This window comes from Eublepharis macularius, chromosome 1, assembly GCF_028583425.1.
Source record: "Eublepharis macularius isolate TG4126 chromosome 1, MPM_Emac_v1.0, whole genome shotgun sequence".
NCBI classification, from domain to species: Eukaryota; Metazoa; Chordata; class Lepidosauria; order Squamata; family Eublepharidae; genus Eublepharis; species Eublepharis macularius.
This window is the reverse complement of record NC_072790.1, coordinates 125,631,164-125,650,035: the sequence shown is the minus strand read 5'-3', so window position 1 is coordinate 125,650,035 and position 18,872 is coordinate 125,631,164. Positions and strand designations below refer to the sequence as shown.

General features: G+C 46.1%; 1 protein-coding gene across 4 annotated transcripts in view; it reads right to left on the bottom strand.

The window, feature by feature from the left end:
* ADGB (androglobin) overlaps positions 1–18,872 on the bottom strand; it is a 219,992-nt gene that overhangs the window by 176,761 nt on the left and 24,359 nt on the right. For 3 of the 4 annotated variants that reach the window (XM_055001570.1, XM_055001578.1, XM_055001596.1), the window contains exons 2-3: positions 16,056–16,233; positions 1,374–1,466 (exon numbers count right to left, since the gene is read on the bottom strand). The exons of the other annotated variant lie outside the window; for it this stretch is intronic. In XM_055001570.1, the coding sequence (XP_054857545.1) occupies positions 1,374–1,466; positions 16,056–16,233 (271 nt within the window). The remainder of the gene's footprint in view (positions 1–1,373; positions 1,467–16,055; positions 16,234–18,872) is intronic. 4 annotated transcript variants of the gene reach the window in all.

The following is an 18,872-nucleotide window of genomic DNA, read 5'->3' as shown; positions in this document are numbered from 1 at the left end:
GGTCATGCACCATCTCCCCATGAACATTTAAAAACTCAGTAGCCATACTGACCTTTATATAAAATCCATTAAAGAGTTTTGTACCGTCTTTCTTTAACTGTCTGCAGTTTTCTTGACCTGATTTTTACCTCAGAACACAGAGTTCCTCAGCTGACTAATCAGAGAGAGGGGGGTGCAAGCAGACAGAAGCCTGCCAGCCACACAGGAAGATTGGCAACCGTAGTGAACTTTGAAGTGAAGATTGGGAGGTGCATTTTACCTCAAGACACATTCAATGACTCCCAATAGCAATTGTTTAGAATGTTGGGGTGAGGACCAATTGGGCTGCATATGCAAATGACCTTGAAAGGCTGGCCCAATCAGGGAAGAGTGGCTGAACTGGCAGTTGGCAGGTGGGGGGGAGCAGGCAGCAGTCTGCCAGCCACAGGGAAACTGTATTCCTATGGGAAAACACGTTATCCCTTTTACCCCTTTTAGGGGGAAAATTTCTTAAAATCCCTTCTTTAGTGAGTGTTTACATCATGAATGTTCTCCCCAGACTTCATGTTTCTAGGTCCAGGGGTTTGGGCTGGGCAATGATGAGTCAGTCAGGACACTTGTCTTTATATATGTACCAATTGTATATGACTCCTGAGAAATTGGCTAGAATGTATAAGGGTACATCAAATGTATGTTGGAAATGTACTCAACATGAAGGATCGTTCTTTCATATGTGGTGGTCATATAACTTAGCAAAACCCTTTTGGAAACAAATACAATTATCGATACAGAAGATTTTAAAGATTAAAGTGCAATTTAAACCTGAGACATTTTTATCGGGAATGATGAACTTTCAGTTGGAAAAAAGTGCCAGCACTCTCTTTTTATATATGATTACAGCAGCGAGACCACTATATGCTCAAAATTGGAAGAATTTTACTGTGCCTACAATGGTTGACAAAGATGATGGAACTGGCTGAGATGACAAAGCTTACTTCACTGATTAGAAAAAAGGCAATACGTTTGTTGATGAATGGAAACGCTTCATAGACTATTTATATGAAGTAGATAACAATGATTTAATTATTTCTGGATGAAGGGATTTTGACCTTTTAAAAAGAAAGCTGTTAATCATTCTTTAGAGAAAGTGTAGATTTGATATGACACGAATATTTGTTTTGGAGAAAATTGGAAACCTTTTCGTTTCGATTGTTTTTAGGTTTTTTTCTATATGTATGTCTGTGTCTGATTTGTTTTTGTTTTATTAGTATATGTGTAATTGTATGTTTTTTGGTTTGTTTTTAATTATATAAAACTTTTAATTTAAAAAAAGAAACAATAGAAGAATATTAAATTGTTTGTTGCTGTGTAATTTGTAAGATGTTTTTTCTTACCTTATTGTTTAAAAATTCTTGTGGTCGTCTCCAGGAACTCACTTTTAAAGAAGGTGGTAAATCAATCTTTCCTTCTGGATCTTCAAAGACATGCTGTATAAAATAGGTATTTATGAAAATTAAGAAAAAATAAAAGCCTATACTTATATTTAATAACAGTGTTCAGTTATACAAAGAGCAGATGGTCATTTCTTACTAACCAGTGATCTTTGAGTAGAATGTTACTTGTATAATCTCACAATTTAGTAACTGTGGCCTTCCTTAAAGTTTCTTATTTTGAATTTTAAACTGATCAAATCTGGGAATATTTAGTCTGTTAATTACCTTCTCACGGACTGGCTATACTTGAAACTTTTTAATTGAATGAATAGGATTGATTTATTTTCTACTTTATGCTTATAATTTATGCTTGGTAAAGCACAGTATACTACTGTGTACTCTCTGTAATATACTATTGTGTACTGCCTGTTGTGGCAAGTATATACCAGATAGTTCCTCATTGCTTAATATGTCATATCAATCTGCTTATGCTTTATTTCAGCATTTTCTCCCAGCTTTGTATTGGATTTTCTGCTTGTTTTTGAATTTCTGCTATCTTTACCTAATTGTATTGTTTACTGAACGGCCCAGTCGCTGATCATTTTGACTTACACTGTGTAATCCACGTTGAGTCTCCTGAAAAAGGCATACTATAAATAATGTAAATAAATAATGTAAAAATATGAATATTATCTTAAACATATTACATAAGCCTATTTCTGGATTTAGTATTGGTTTGAAAGTTGTATCTCTATTTGGTGGAATGTTTGTTGTATGCTGCAAGTATACAATCAAGTTTGAAAAATACGTATGTAGTTACACGTACAGTAAATTAAACTATGACCCAATTCACATTACCATTCTATTGTACTGTAGGCTTGATTGCTACACTTGCAAAAGTAGCGGTAAAGTATTAAGCTGATTTTTTCATAAGCAGAACATTTTTTCACTAAATTTTTTCACTAGTAGAACAGCCCACAGATCTGATAACTGAACTTCAATAAAGGGAATCTCTACATTCAGAGGCAGCTATCAGGTAATTCAAACATCAGATCTCACTTTGGGCAATGGGAAACTGGACTTGATCAACCACTGGTCTGATAGAAAAGAGTCCTTAAGTTATTAAAATAAAACTGGGCCAATTATGACCAAAGAAAAGCCCCGTGGCGCAGAGTGGTAAGCTGCAATACTGCAGTCCAAGCTCTGCTCACAACCTGAGTTTGATCCTGGCGGAACCCAGGTTCAGGTAGCCAGCTCAAGGTTGACTCAGCCTCCCATCCTTCTGAGGTTGGTAAAATGAGTAATAATAATAACAACAACATTCGATTTATATACCGCCCTTCAGGACAACTTAATGACCACTCAGAGCGGTTTACAAAGTATGTTATTATTACCCCACAACAATCACCCTGTGAGGTGGGTGGTGCTGAGAGAGCTCCAGAGAACTGTGACTCGCCCAAGGTTATCCAGCTGGCTTCAAGTGGAGTGGGGAATCAAACCTGGCTCTCCAGATTAGAGTCCGTGCTCTTAACCACTACACCAAACTGGCTCAGTTTCCTGGGAGTACCCAGTTTCCTGGGGGTAAAGTGTAGATGACTAGGGAAGGCAACGGCAAACCACCCCGTAAAAAGTCTGCCAAGAAAACGTTGTGATGCGATGTCCTCCCATGGGTTAGTAATGACTCTGTGCTTGCACAGGGGACTACCTTTACCTTTACTTAATTATGACCAAAGCTATGCTTATGGTGAAACAATCAGACCAAAGAACAAAAAATAATGGTGCAGGGAAGAGTTGTTTTTATTCAACCAACAGTGCAATCCTGAGTGGGAGGGAGCAAAGAGCTTAAGGAGCAGACTAAGGGGTATGCTGCCGTAACATGTACTTACACAGGAGTACACCCTCCGCCAGATGAAGGCGTGAGGCTAAGTTCTCGCACCAGTGCAGGGGGGGGGAATGGGCTGAGGGGCAGGCCACAACATAGTCAGCTCCCAAAGCCACTCCAAGTCTGGGCACACCCACTGCAGCGGTGGAAAGTTATGCTGCAAAACACAGTGGTGTAGTCCATTGGTGCCCATTATACAGGGAAATCTCGCTCACCAGCCCAACACCTGGCCTCGCCCAGCAGCTCAGAGGAACACAGGATGCCGACTACCACTGGGACCAATCAGCATATGGCTGCATGGCAGCCGCACCCCCTCTGTGTGCCCAATCAGCTCCTCGGGCACCCTACATAATGTCTGGCCAGAGCACCCAAGAACCTTGGTAAGTAGGGTGGTGGCTGGAAGCTCTGCCTGGCTGCTCCCACCCACAGGGGCAAGGTGGGAGAGAGCACAGATGATGGAGGGAGAAGAGGGTGCTGTGGGAACTTTATGTAAAACGGTTGTACCTTGAGTCCTGGCTCGGAGAAGGGTGAGGACAGGTAAGGAGCTGGGATGACCACCGCTCTGGCTCACTCAGTCACACCAGCCCCTCCCCTCCCCCATGTCCTCCCAAATGCCAGTCTCTGCAGGCGAGGCTTGACAGTGGGGGGCGGTCCCTGTCTGTGAGCTGGTGCTGCCAAGGAGGCAAACGCTTGATGAGCTGGGCCTGGGACAGCTTTTACAGAGTGGGCGGATTCCAAAGGCCCATGCCTTGGCTTCAAGCAAACACCCTTGGCCAGGCTGTTCATGGTCCATTTCATGCCCATCTCTACTCTACACATGCTCAGTATTTACTGTCTTTTAATGTGTGCTTTAAAAGAAGCTCACAGACTCACCTGTGGGCTGTGTTGGCACCAAGGGCAAGAAAGAGGTGGAGGCATGGCTGAGACAGAAGAGGTGGAGAGTCCATGTCCTCTTTCTGGCCAGGTTGTTCAACACAAACTTTATTAAATGGTGCCTTCCTGGTCAGGTGCCGCCATGCCAAAGGTGCTCCTGCATTCATTGCCTTGGCTGCCCCTGTGGCCCCCCTTCCCCTCTGCCTGATGACAGGCCGGGACCCAGCCGGGCTGGGTGCTGGGCTCCCTCCACTTCCTGTTGCTACCTTTGAGGGACTCTGCCTCCCCCAATCCTCCCTGGTTGTGCTTGCCTGCGGTGCCCCTGGCAGAGGGTGGGCCTGGGGCATTGCTTTCTGACCCCGGCTGGGGTGGCAGGCCGGGTCCATGTCAGACTTGCTGGCCCCTAGGAATCTTGGCCCAGCCATTGGCTCTGCTGTGCCTCACCCCTCCCATGATGTCAGGGGGCCGCCACAGCCATCGGCTGACCAATGAACACTCTGATGTTCATTGGTCTAATCATAGTGTCATGCTATTGCATTTATGTGTGAGACATTTAGATCAGCACCTGGTATGAGAGTTTTAGTGAGGATGGTAGCATTTTTCATCTTGGATGCTTGCCAGACACATGGCTCATCAGATGGCCTTGTATACATCATCTCTCTCTTTGAAGACTGGAGAAAACAAGGACCAAGTGTAACTATTAACTTAGTATCTATATGAGTCTTAGAAACCCCGTCCTCTGCTGAACCTCAGCTCAGGCTGAACTGCAGAGCAGTGCTGTGTAACCAGCAAGAATCAGAGGTCTGCCCGTTGTCATCTCCAGGGGTTCCTGACAGAAGTATAAGGGCACAAGCATAAGTTGTGTTCTATATCTTTTCTCTGTTGCTTTTGCATTTATTCATTTCTTTCCTGTACCTTGTTGGAGGGATTTAATAAACCTGCTTTCCTTCCATACTTCTGTGTTTATTGTCTTCAAATCCAAAAGAACTATTTCCCCTTGGCAAAACACCTGTCCCTGGACAAAAGTATCATTTTAGTTCTTGATGCTCAATTCAAATTAAATACTAAAGTTCACATGCAAGTTCCAGTCCAAGAAAGCAGAACCTGGCCGGCAACATGGTCAGTGCCATTCTGGAAGATCCATTGGCAGAGAGAGAGATGGTTGTTTGTGGAGGTGGATAAGCTCCTGTCTATGAAGTGGGGGCACCACAGGAGGGAGGCCCATTTGGGAAGCGCTGCCCTTGCCAGGCACCTGCGCTCCTGGCGGCTCCTGCCCACTCACAGGCTCAGCCACCGCCTGACTGGGCCAAGTGTGCTTGGTGGCCCTGGTCATGGCCCAGCCTCATTCGGAGGCGCTGCCCTCTACGACTGCCTGAGCTCCCGGGGGCCCTTGCCCACCCACACACCCGCAGCCCGGTGGGAGGCAGACCATGGCCTGGCTGGGCTGGGTGTGTGCTTGGCAGCTCTCTCACCCCCAGCAGAGTGCTGAGGGTGCCAGGGCACCTCATGCAGCCACTCCATGCTCACTTGGGAAGCTGCCGCAAAAGAGCGGCAAGGAGCCAGGCAGCAACCTTCAGTGGCACAGAATAATCTCCACTCTGCAGAGATCAGTCCCAGGCAGGTGTTGGCCAGGCTGGCTATAGTTCATGGGCCCCCTATGTCCTTCCCATCCATGAATGCTGCTTTCCCCAGCGCATCCACAGGGATCTCACTAGTCAGGCTGCAGTGGGGAACAGGGTACGCCAATCTCCACCGCTGTCCATTAATAGATCCAGTCAAATAAAGATGTAAAGATGTTAAGTCTTAACCAGGTATGCTATGGTTTAACCATGGGCAGGATGCTTTTGGGGGCCAATCTCTAGGCAGGGGCTGGACATCTTCGCACTCACAGCAGGCTGTTTAGTTCTAGGTGCGGGCCAGGAATCTCTATCATGTCAGTCGGCCTCCAACTTCCTTCACTCTATCCAACAAGGAGGGGAAGCCATCAAGATTCCACCGCTGTCCATTGACAGATCCAGTCAAATAAAGATGTAAAGATGTTAAGTCTTAACCAGGTATGCTATGGTTTAACCATGGGCAGGATGCTTTGGGGGGTCAGATTTCAAAAGGAGAGTTTGTTGTAGCTATCCAAGACTGACTCAGTTGCTCGGAATAGTGAAAGCATGTGGATTCATCATGCCTTGCTCATTTCTAAAATCATAATGTTCATGCATGTGTGCATGGAATTCTATGAAAGAGGAACTCATTTAAGGGAACAGAACTCTGCTCCTTCTCTCCCTTGCTCTGGCTAGCTAAGGCTGTAATTAAGCAACCAAAAAGACCTTCTTTGTCTTGCAAGTGCTTCCAGCATATGCTCTGAGACTCTTTTGTCTTCGCTGAGCTTTCCTCGGCTTGGCTCCCAGGGAACGAGCCACTTTAAGATCGAATAGCTGCACAGCCTGTCATTCAGCCCAGTGAAAAGAGAAGGAAACATCAAGTGCACAGTTTAATAGGCAGAATTTACCTGCATGCCTCATTCCCTGGCACAGAACCGTTTTATACTTCAGTCAGTTTGTTTGTAAGTTGCTCATCTAAATGAGAAAAAGAGCTCCCGGGATGTCTCAAGACAAGAGAGTAAGAACCCCTGCCCTCTTTGCCTGTGATAGCCTGGAATTCCTTTGCACTGCAAACAGCATTAGCTTGTTGGCTCATTGTTCTAATGAGAACACTCGGCTCTGGCAGTTAGCCTCTCACAGGGACTCAGGCTGCCAAGCTCCAGGCTCATAGGAGATCGTGGCTGGCCCCTGACTGCCGTACCCCAGGTGGCAGCTGGAGGTCTCCTTGCACCATAACTGCCTGCCACCCTCCTAGAGGTGGCGGGAGACCACCCAGCACCGCGGCAGGGCTGCCGATCTGGATATCTTCTCCTCACAACAAAGGGCCTATCTCCTGGTGGGGGCTGGAGATCTCTGAGCATAATGGCAGGTGGCCAAAACTCCATACAGCAGCTTGGGATTGGAAAAGCACAACTGGCTGCCAAGCTCCAGGCAGGACAGGGGATCCTGTTCAGCGATGGGTTGGCATCTCCAGGTGGTGGCGGGAAGTGCCCCAGTTCACAAATGGTTGCCGATCTCCAGGTGGCGTTGGGGGGATCTTCCAGGGTTACAGTTGATCCCCAGACAATGGTGATTGGTCTCCCTGTAATGTTGCTGTGGGAGTTCTGAACCAAGGCATCGTGCCCCAGACACCAACTTCCAGGTGGCGGCTGGAGCTCTCCTATAGTACATCTGGTGGGAGAAGCTGAGAAGCAGTTAACTCACAACAGGCTGCCAATCTCCAGGTGGCAGCTGGAGAGCCACTTCAGTACATCCAGCTGGAGGTGGCTGGACAGGAGCCAGAGGCTGCCAATCTCCAGGCGGGGTGCTAGAGACCCTCTCACGGCACAACAGGATGCTCATCTCCAGGTGGTGGCTGGAGATCCCTCATAGTACATCTGGAGGGAGGGGGTAGCTGTGAAGCTTTTAAAATACGACTGGCTGCCAATCTCCAGGCAGTGGCTGGAGATCTACTAGAGTGGAGATCTAGGCCGATTCCAGATGGGCACAAATAGAGCGAGTGCTTTCGCTTTTTCAGCAACCTCACTTGTAAAAACCCGCAATTTCCCGTCCCGGCTTACCTGCGGTCCATGGCGCTCAGTTGCGCTCTATAAGCGGACGGTGTGAACGCGGTATTGCGGGTTTGCACACTTCTGGACGCTTCGTCGCCGCGGAGAGGCCCTCCCCTTTCCCTCCTTTCTTTGCTGGCTGGCTGGCAACAATATTCCCTTAATTTTTTTTTTAAAACCGGGCACCATTTGCGCAGTCGCATGTTTGCGCACATCAAACTGTGCAAATGTGCACAAATGCACAAACGCACAAAAGTGCACAAAAGTCAACGCTGCATATTCGCATACCTGCGCTTTTGCGCATTTGCACAAAACACGTTAAAAATTTTTTTAAAAAAACCGAAATGCGAACCAATGAAGGCCCCCGACGTCAACTGTGACGGGGAGGAAACAACCAATCCCGGGTACCTCAGTTGGCCGTGCGAACATCCAGAAGTGGGACGGCATGGCACGCTGCGAGACAAAGTGGATGGAGACGAAAGTGAACGCGTGGCCGGTAAGCGATTATTTCCGCAGAAAAACCGCAATTTCTGGCCATCTGGAATCAGCCCTACTAAAGTGCATCTGGCCGGGGGCAAGTGACTGGAGAGCTTCACATTCACGATAGGCTGCTGATCTCCAGGGGGTTGCTGGAGATCTTCTGAAATTACATCTAGCTACCTGCCCCCAGGTGGTGACAGAAGATCTTCATGAGTTACAACTGGCTGCCAATCTCCAAGGGGTGGCTGGAGATTTTTCCTGAATTATGACTGGCTGGGTGAGACAGAATTAATAGCGAGATGGAATACTGGGGAGTTCTTAACAGGAGGCCAGCACCTTTTAAAATGCAACATTAACTATGAACTTTCAGAAAGGTGGGTGCACAACTACAAAAGGTAACACCAACCTTTTGAGGTAGGACATCAAGAGAAGCAGAGAAGAAAAATAAAATAGAATAAAAATAAAAATTCTATGTAGAAGAATGGACTTGAAAGATGGGCCAGAAGAGGAAATATTTATGCTTATAGACAACAAAACAACTGAAAACAACTGCTAATCTTCTGAAAACAATAAACATTGGTGCGATGATTCCATCTACTGCCTGTCCCCAGGCGTCAGGAGGAGATCTTCTGGAATCACGTATGGCTGCCAATCTCCAGGTGTTCACTGGAATTACAACCAGCTGCCAATTTCCAAGCGTACTGCAATGGGTGGAGATTTTCTTGAGTTACAACCGGCTGCATGTCTTCAGGCGGCAGCAAGGGATCTTTTTGAGTCATGAATGGTGGCCAATCTCCAGGTGGTGGCCGATCTCCAAGGGGGTGGTGGGAGAGCCTCTAAAATTATAGCAGCTTCCAACTTCCATGCAGGCAGCAGCTGGTGATCTTTTCAAATCAGGCTGAAGGCTACTCGCCAGGTGGTGACTGGAGATCATCAAATTATAGCTGGTGGACAATTTGCAGGAGGAGAATGGGGATCTTGTGTTGCAACTGGCTGCCAACTGGCAGCTGGAGATCCACCAGAATTACAACTGGCTGCCAATCTCCAGGTGGTACAAAGCAACAAGGCAGATCCCGGTCTGAACCAACAGCAAAAAAGTGGAAACCCACCCAGGAAATGAGAAAATATATCTGTATATTATGGCATGAAATAAATCAGAAATATCATTAGTGTACTCAATAATTATACAATTATACAAAAAGTGCATTCATATGCTCATAATACATTCGAAAATCCAGAATTTCTTATCTCAGTCCAATCCAACCAAGGGACTCAGTGCCTCATTCCAGTCCTTTTAGGAACAAGGCAAATGCTGCAGGTGTAGACAAAATTGTAAGTATATGTCAATTTATAACCATAACTATTTGTCACGGGCTGGGCCAGCCCAAGCAGGGTGGTTCAAGTCCAAACCTTAAGGCCAAAGTCAAAGGGGAGTTCCAAGAGCAAAAGCCAAGTCAAACCGGTGGTCAGAGCACGAGATAAAGCCAGGAGTGAGTCCAGAGTCCAAAAGCAAGGTCAGGCACAGTCCAAGGTCAGTCACCGATAGTGTCAGGTCCAAAAGCAGGCACGGGCAAGGTTCACGAAACACGGAGTGGTTGCAAGCAGTAGACACGTTGCTTCCATGCCCAGCAGTTCCTCCAGACTGGCTCTTATAGCCAGGCGTGGTTTTCAGCCAGCTGCTGGGGCTCTATCCTGCCACTACTCATAATCACTCTCCAGCAGCTGGCGTTGGCTTAAGAGGTGAGCACTGCGCCGTCTCTCCTGCAGTTCCAGTCTCTGGCGCTGCCTGCGGCGTTCCTTGGGCGTGGGTGAATCTGGGGGGGGGTGGAGGCTCTTGGCTGCGCTGCACCTGTAGAAGTCCCTGGCTGAGCTTCCTCTGTAGTATTGGAGCTAGAGGGTGCTGGTGCCTCAGCTGCTGGCTGTAAGCTCTGATCAGCCAGCAGCTGTTGCTCCTGATTGCTGGCTTCTGCTGAATCAGGGCTAGGGCTGGCTACACAGGGCTCCTCTTCTCCTGAGGAGTCCTGGCTGGCTACACGAGGCTCCTCTCCTCCAGAGGAGACCTCACTCTCAGACTGGGCCATGACACTATTTCTTTTCTTTCAGGTGTCACTCAAGATGTTGCATAGAGGATCCAACAGGAGGCAGCCCTAGCTGCGGCCGGCTAACCGGCAGATTTCGTCATTAAGAATTCCTCAGGGGCTGTGGGATCATCTGAATAAGTGTAAAAATTTCTTAAGACCCAGAGAGCTTCGGCATCTGCGTCACTCTCTGGGTCTTAAGAAATATTTGGGTAAATATTTTGGTGAATGCACTTTTTGTATAATTGTATAATTATTGAGTACACTAATGATATTTCTGATTTATTTCATGCCATAATATATTTCTCATTTCCCAGGTGGGTTTCCACTTTTTTGCTGTTAATCTCCAGGTGGTGGCTGGAGATCCCTTAGAAGTACAATGGGCTACCATTCCCCAGGGTCACGAGGGAACTTCCAGAAGCGCAGTACCTACAGGCCAGCAGCCAAGCAGGCCACGGTGCTACCACGCCATCTTTCGGAGGCACAGAGCCTACAGGCCAGCAGCCAGACAGGCCACAGTGCTACCACTGCATTGCCGCTCAGTGGACCCAAGTTGACACAGCTAGGCTGGCTTGCTGAAGGTCACTGAACCTGACCCAGTGGGTCCAAGTTGTCACCAAGAGGGAGAATCCTATGAGGATATGGGGGGTTGTCAATCCTAATCAGTTGGCATTTGGACACTAAGGGACCACAGGGCAGCTGCTGAAGGGGGGATCTAGGTAAAGGGTGGTCAGCAGCGAACACGCCAAGGGGTAGCAGAAGGACAGAGGTGAGGGAATCTGGGCAGTCGGGGAGACCAGATGGGATGAGGTGGAGTGGCCCCGGCTGACAAAAAGGCAGCATGTGGCAGTACATGTGGGTGGAGAACTGGTTGGCAGCTCCCTGTTGGGGAGGCCAATGGCCAAGGTGCAAGCATTGACCCATGATGGGTGGGGCTATGGGGGCACAACTGGCAGGAGGGCCCAAGTCTTCAGATAGCAGCATCAGCGGGTGCTCCTCCATCCCAAACCCCTGGACAAGTTGGAAGCATGGCGTACTAATCTGGATGGCACCCCAGGGGTGAGGAAGAGGACATTGCATGGGATACAATCTCTGCTGGGAAGCTCAAATTTCACCAGCAGGGTGGCTCCTGGGGAGAACGTTTGGTGCACACCTGGGCAGGGCACCCGCAGGATTGTCAGCGGCGCATCGGCACATATGAATTACAGAAGGGCTGAAAGTGGACCTTTGGGTGTGGCGTTCCTTCTTAGCGGGCTATAATGATGTCTCGTTCTGGCACGAGCTCTTGGACACCAGGGCAGCCCACCAGGTGCACAAAGAGACGGACAGCGGACAGGAAGGACAGCAGCATGCTTGGAAATCTTTCTGAGCATGGTGGCCGTGACCCTCTGGACAACTGGTTCCGAAACAAGAAAAGTGCTTTCCAGGGTGACAGCCAGGCAGTGGTGCAGGTGGTGAACCGGCAGTCTTCGTGATTGGGTCATGCAGCTGATGCATGGGCAGGTCCTGCCCTTCCTACAGCACAGCATCATGTTTGGAGCATGCCACACAGCAGAGGTTAACAATGACATAGCATGCACCCTTTCTCGTGTCAGGGAGAGAGATGCCACGGCTGGGTGCCAGATGCCGAGCCCCACCCGGACCCCTTCTCAGTAGGGCTGTGGGAGCCAGGGAACAATCCATCAGACAAGGCAAACATACTCCACTGCGGTCATGGCCTTCACAGCTTTCTTTGGCAAACTGATCGGGGAATGTGGGGGGCGAGGTACTGGAGGAAGCCCTGATAGTGCAGCTGGCAGGGCTGGCTGGGAGAGAGTGCGTGCCCAAGACCATAAGGATGCATGCAGCAGCCATTTTCTTCTCTTACAGAGCAACGGGCAGAAAAGGCCCTGACAGCAGCTTCCTGGCCTGTCATGCCATAATGGGCTGGGCTCACAGGGACCCCCCCCCCGAGGACCCCAGGCAACTGATCATGGAAACCGTGTTGTGGAGCATTCTCCACCACAGCAGTTGAGGCGGGGGGCTGTCAGCTGATCACATACAGGCTATTGGCTGTTGGGCATCCAAGGCCACTTAGGCTATGTCAGGAGAGAGGAAGGCACTAGCGTTGGTTTGTTCAAGTTGCAGGTAGCATCCCCTGGTGTGGCGAGAGTTGGAGACCAAGAGGGGGACATGGCTGGGGCCCTGGGTGGTTGTGGCAGAGGTTTCCAGGGCCCATTGTGCCGGTTCACTGAAGTACTGAAGGCAAGCCTCCAGATGGCAGGGTTGACAGTAGGGGAATATGGCCTCCTCTCTCTTCCCACATCAGGGCAGCCACCACGGCAATAGAGGGGGGCTGTCAGCTGACCACAGATGAGCTATTGGCTGTAGGGTGTCCAAGAGCCACTTGGGCTATGTCAGAAGGGAAGAAGGCACTAATGTTTGTTCTAGTTACAGGTGACGTCCCATGGCATGGTGCACAATGGCAACATCGAGACAAGAGTTGGCGAGCACAGGGGATGCAGTTGGGCCCCTGGGTGGTTGTGGCTGAGACTGCCAGGGATTTTTTCCCACAAGAGTCAAATTGGCCGAGCCTCTTGGGGTTTTTTCACCTTCCTCTGGGGGTTGACATCAGAAACCACTTGGGGGGGGGGGGTTCCAACTTTACACAGCAGTCAGAGTGTTGATGGGAGTCAGGTCTCCAGCCATCCTCCTGTGGCAATTTTGAGGCATTGGGCCGAATCCAAAATGGGTGAGCAAGGCAGGTGGCCAGCTCACCCCGGCGGATTGGGAGGCAAGGGCTGCCTAGTGGAACAACACTTGCTGTGGTAAACCAGCAAAGTGAGCTGGTGAGTTATTTATCAAGTCAGCACCAGGGCCTGCCAATGCCAACGGGGATGCGCGCCCATATGCCGGGCCAATGCTCCATCCAGCTGTAAATCAATAAAGTTGTGGCCATTCCAACCAAGAGATGGTGTCTCTGTGTGTTAATCGCTGGAACCCTCTGACTGCACATAGCACATAGGTGACAACATTTTCTATTGATATTCTTTTAGATGTTATTGAAAAAGTGTAAGCGAAACACGTAGGGACAGTATATTTGAATAAAACAACTCCTTTCCTCACTCCACCATCGTTTTTTTGTTTTTTGTTCCATCCTTGGTGCAGCCCTCTTCTCCAGCAGAAGCAATCAGGTAACTAAAACAATAATTCAGCACAGAGAACAGTAAGCCAGTGGGTGCAATGGTTATTGTGATATTAGTAGCTGAGAGACTTTTAAGTTCAAATCCCCACTCAGCCAGGAAGCTCTCTGGATGACCTTGACTAATCACTCTCACTTAGCCTAAGCTACTTCATGGCCTGTTGTTGTTTGGATGAAATAGAGGAGGAGACCACCAATAAACTACCCTGAGTCCCAATCTGATAGAAAAACAAAGTATAAATTTCAAAAATAAATAATAATAGCAACTCAGTTCGTAAGTAACACGATTACATATAAAAATGGTTATATGAATCAGTCCTACTGCAAATTACTTGGAGACATTAAAATTTAATTTCAAGAAGAGATTTACGTACAATAGTTATTTAATTAGAGCTTTATATTCTGTGCTTTCACCAATAATGACACCCATACAAAGTTTTTATAGAACAATTTAAACAAAAATATCTACAGTAAAAAATTAAATAAATGAAGTAAAGTTTGGGCTCAGCAAGCCAGAACCACTCCTTCTGTTTTCTGTGGTACTGCCAAAGAAAATGGAAACAAAGCTGACAACAGTTCCCACACCAACACTCAGCCAGCCCTGCTGCTTCTATAGCTGCCACCTCCTTTTAAGGGCTGCAGTGAGCCTGGAGGGCAGATTCCCCCAATAGAGTTGCCAGGCAACCTCAGCGATGATGATGATGATGATGATGATGATGATGATGATGATGATGATGATGATGATGATGATGGCAGTCAATAGAGTCAGGGAACTTTTTTACCAAAAGTTAACCACATCTCTTATAGTGAAGTCCCATTTTAGCAGGAGTATAAAATGTGATCTTTTAACTATATCAACAACTACAGTACAACTAGTGTTCCATTATTTTAACAAGAAAAAGAATGATCCATGAAGTTCAATATAAATTTAGTCATAATAGCCTCTTTTCAATATCCCATTTACAGTGTAATCCTATGTAGAGTTACCCCAAACTCAGAATACTGATTTTATTGGATTTGGGATGACACAGATTGCACCACCGGTGACCTAAAAACTTCTAAAGGATATAGTGATGCTGATTGGGAAGGTGGAGATATTGAAGAATCTTTGCCCTCCTCCCTGGTTGTGGGTGTGTGTGTCTGTTTCTATGTCTATAGGTTTTTATTGTATTTATATATACATTTTAAATATTTTAATGTTTTAATTATCTGCTGTTTGCTGCTTTGGGTGGAAAGGTGGCAAATAAATATTGTGCTTCCAACTTTTGATAGGGTTCAGTTGACCCTTGTAGAATTGGTTAAGAGCCTGCGGGTTATACTGGATCCAGCATTGTTGCTTGAGAAGCAATACAGTTGCAAAAAAATACCTTCTTCAGCATCAGTAGTGCAGAAGACAGCTTCCTACCTTGACACAGTCCATCTGGTCACCTTGATCACATCATGGTAACATCAAGACTAGACTACAGTAATGCACTCTATAAAGGTCTCCCTCTCAAAGTCCATTTGGAGACTCCAGTTGAACACTGCAGAACACTGCAGCTCAGTTATTATCAGGAGCTAGGCAGAGCCAGTTTGGTGTAGTGGTTAAGAGCGGCAGGACTGTAATCTGGAGAATCAGATTTGGTTCCCCACTCCTCCACTTGAAGCCAGCTGGGTGACCTTGAATTAGTCACAGCTCTTTGGAGCTCTCTCAGCCCCACCTACTTCACAGGTTGATAATAATAATATACTTTGTAAACTACTCTGAATGGGCATTAAGTTATCCTAAGGGCAGTATATAAATCAAATGTTATTATGTTATTATTACTCCCATTCTGCAGTCACTCAACTGGTTGTCAGTTGCTGGGCTCAATTCAAGGCTTTGACTATCATGTTCAAAGTGCTTCCTGGCCTTGGCCTCTCATATTTATGGAATCACCTCTTCCACTATGCTCCACCATGGCAGCTTCACTTCTCTGAACAGGGCCTTCTGCAGGTACAACCCTGCACATGGGCAAAATCAATCTGCCCACACATGTGCATTCTCTGTGGTGGTCACACCTTATGGAGTGGCCTGCCTGAAGAGGCCATGAATGATTTCACTCTCCTGGGTTTCTGCAAAGTATACAAAACTGAAATATTCAGGAGGGCTTTTTTACACAGATAATAGGGCTGTGCTGGAAAGAAATGGTTCAGAAAGATGCTCTGGTAAAGGGATAGGGAATGTAGACTATACTACTTTGTAGTGGTTGTTGCTGCAAGTACATTACTACTGCGTAGTTTCTATGTCATTTAATATGTTGTGTTTAATTGCTCATATTGTGTTTTCATCATTTCAGCTCTGTTCAGATTTCTGTTTGTTTTCAAATTTCTGTAATCCATACCCTATTGTATTGTTTACTGAATGTCCAAGCCAGTGTTCGCATTGACTTACACTATGTAATGTGCCCTGTGTCTCAGTGAGAAAGGCAAGCTATAAATAATGCAAATAAATAAATCTGAAAATCTCTGGCTACAGGAAACTTACTAAAAGAGGAATTCTTCCAGATTTATCTTTTTCCTTTCCACCTTTCCCTGCATCCCACTTCTCTGCATTTATGTCTGCTTCATTCCATTCAGGCCAGATAGGAAATCTTCCCTTTTTTGCTTCAGTTGAAACAGCTTGAGGATTTACAGCAGAGGCTGATCCAGTAAGATACCAAAGGCTGGAATAAAATATAAAATAAGAAAACTTGCATGGAATTGAGTCTTACATGCACTAAACTTTCACACTGACTTATTCTAATTTTAATGTCGTTAATGTTGCTAAGCACAATGTATTTCTGCAATTCGAACTATGTAATTTGAACTGTACCATGGTTTACACCTTGTGATTGGTTCAAGTCCCTCATAACTAGATTTGCCAAGCAAAAGTAACAGAGCCAACACCAGAATAGTTTATTGTGAAAAGCCATATTCAAACTGGGAAATTTTGATGTTGTATACTAGACTGTAATGATGTGACAACTGAAACTGTTACACAGCATTGTCTGGGTGGGGTGAATACTCCTTTCAAAATAGATGCATGGAAACAAGAGTCTATTTGTCTATTTCAAAGCTACGCTCCAACCATTAAACTATATTTCAAAACAATGCTGTAACCATTAAGCATAGGTCATGTCATCATCCCTTACTCCTATATATTTTAGATCTAAAAGATAAAATACAATTTTAAGAATCTCAGTGAAGCACTTTCAGAAAGATTAGTTTCGCACAATCCAAGTCTGAGAGATGTAGGGGTGTGCGTTATGGTAGGCTCAATGACATGAAAACCATATGACCATACAAACATCCTCCAATTTGTCACTGCCCTATAATATGATATGGATTCCTCGCTGAGCTTCAGAAGTCTCCCATGGAATACACGTTTTAATTCAATTATCTGTTCATTCATCATATTGTAAGATTTAATTCTTGGCATCAATACAACTATTGTAACTTATCTCTACCTGGGATGTACATTAAGAACTTAGCTGAGCAAGCAACTTTTTCTACAAATATGAAAATAAAGCAACTATCAGGCCTGCTTCCTTATTCAGCCAGTATTTGTTTCAGACAAGGGTCTGTGACAAAATCACCACTTAACTGCAGTGTTATGTTTTTAGTTCTAACATATAATATTTATTGCTGTTTTAATTGTTTTTAACTGTTTTTAATTGTTGTAAACCGCTTCAGGCCTGGTTTGAGAGAGAGGCAGTATAAAAAAATCTAATAAATAAATAAATGGAAATACGCAGTATTCTTCTTCTTAAGATTCCTCTTGCCTCTGCCCCAGCAGACCACTGGTTTTCATTAAGCCATTAGAGCTTGTCAGGAAGTCAGTTCTAGGTCTTGGTTTGAGCCATAGCTAACTTTAGGACTTGCCTGGTTGTCTTGCTTGTCTCCTTAGTTTTTTTGACCTCTTATAGGAATTTGAAAATAATCTCAAGACATCATTCTGTAGGTTCAGAGAGGAACAGCACCAAAAAGGATGTTATAATAGTCACATAAACCATGATACAAAGCACCCTGCAGTATATTCTGTTCACAAACAGAGGCTTTTCAGGTACTCCTTTCAGAGGCAATCACCATGCCCTTAGAAGAGAGACCCTCATCAAGGTTAGGCAGGACTCCAAAGCAGGTCCCCAAGAACTTCTCTCTCTCACTCTAGCATATCAACAACATTTTTTTATTCATGCATACAGGGATGGGGTTTAGCCCAGCTATGGTCTAAAACTGTGAATGAGAGAGCAGTAGCTGACCAACTCCAGGGCTTCTTGGACAAGTCTTGTGCTGTGGACCCTTTTCTGTCTGGTTTTAAACCAGGCTGTGGGATAGAGATGGCTCTAGTGGCTCTAACTGATTACCTCTGCCTGAATGTAGACAAACGCCATGCTTCATTGTTACTTCTCCTGAATCTATCTGCAGCCTTCAATACAGCCATCCTGCTGAGGCATTTGGAGGCAGAAGTATCAGAAGATGTGCCTTGGACTGGTTTAAATTGTTCCTCATAGGACAAACTCAAAGGCTTGCTATTGGAGACCAGTTATTCTCAGTGTGGGAATTATCTTGTGGGGTTCCATAAGACTCAATTTTATCCCCCATGTTATTCAACCTCTATATAAAGCCTTTAGAAGAAATAATTCATAGCTATGAAATTGGATGCCATCAATATGCAGATGATACCCAGCTCTGTATCTCAGTATCCAAATCCCCGATGATGCTTTAGAGATATTGAGTAGCTTCTTGATAGCTTTCTTTTCTTTTTTTTTAAATAAAATTTTATTAAAACTGTAAACAGCTGATTTCAATAGGCTGAAAGGCAACAAACTGAAACGGAACCCAGTCAAGACAGAGGTGTGATACTGGTTGGAAAAGCAGAGATCTTGAAGGACATTGAGCTTCCATCCTTTGATGGGGTCCAGTTGACCCTGGCTGACTTAGTGAACAGCCTAGGGATTATACTGGATCCAGCACTGCTGCTAGAGAAGCAAGTAAATGCTGCTGCAACAAAAGGCCTTCTCCCAGCTTAGACTAGCCTGGAAAATGGCCCCTTATTTCAACACAGCTGATCTGACCACCTGGATTCATGCCACGGTAACACTGAGACTAGACTACTGTAACTCACTGTACATAGGTTTCCCCTCAAAGTCAATTTGCAGACTCCAGCTGGTGCAAAATGCTGCAACTCATTTACATTCAGAAGCTAGGTGGAGCATGCATGTTACGCCCATTCTACAGTCACTCCATTGGCTACCCATCAGTTACCAGGCTCAATTCAAGTTCATGACTATTACATTCAAAGCCCTTCATTGCCTAGGCCCCT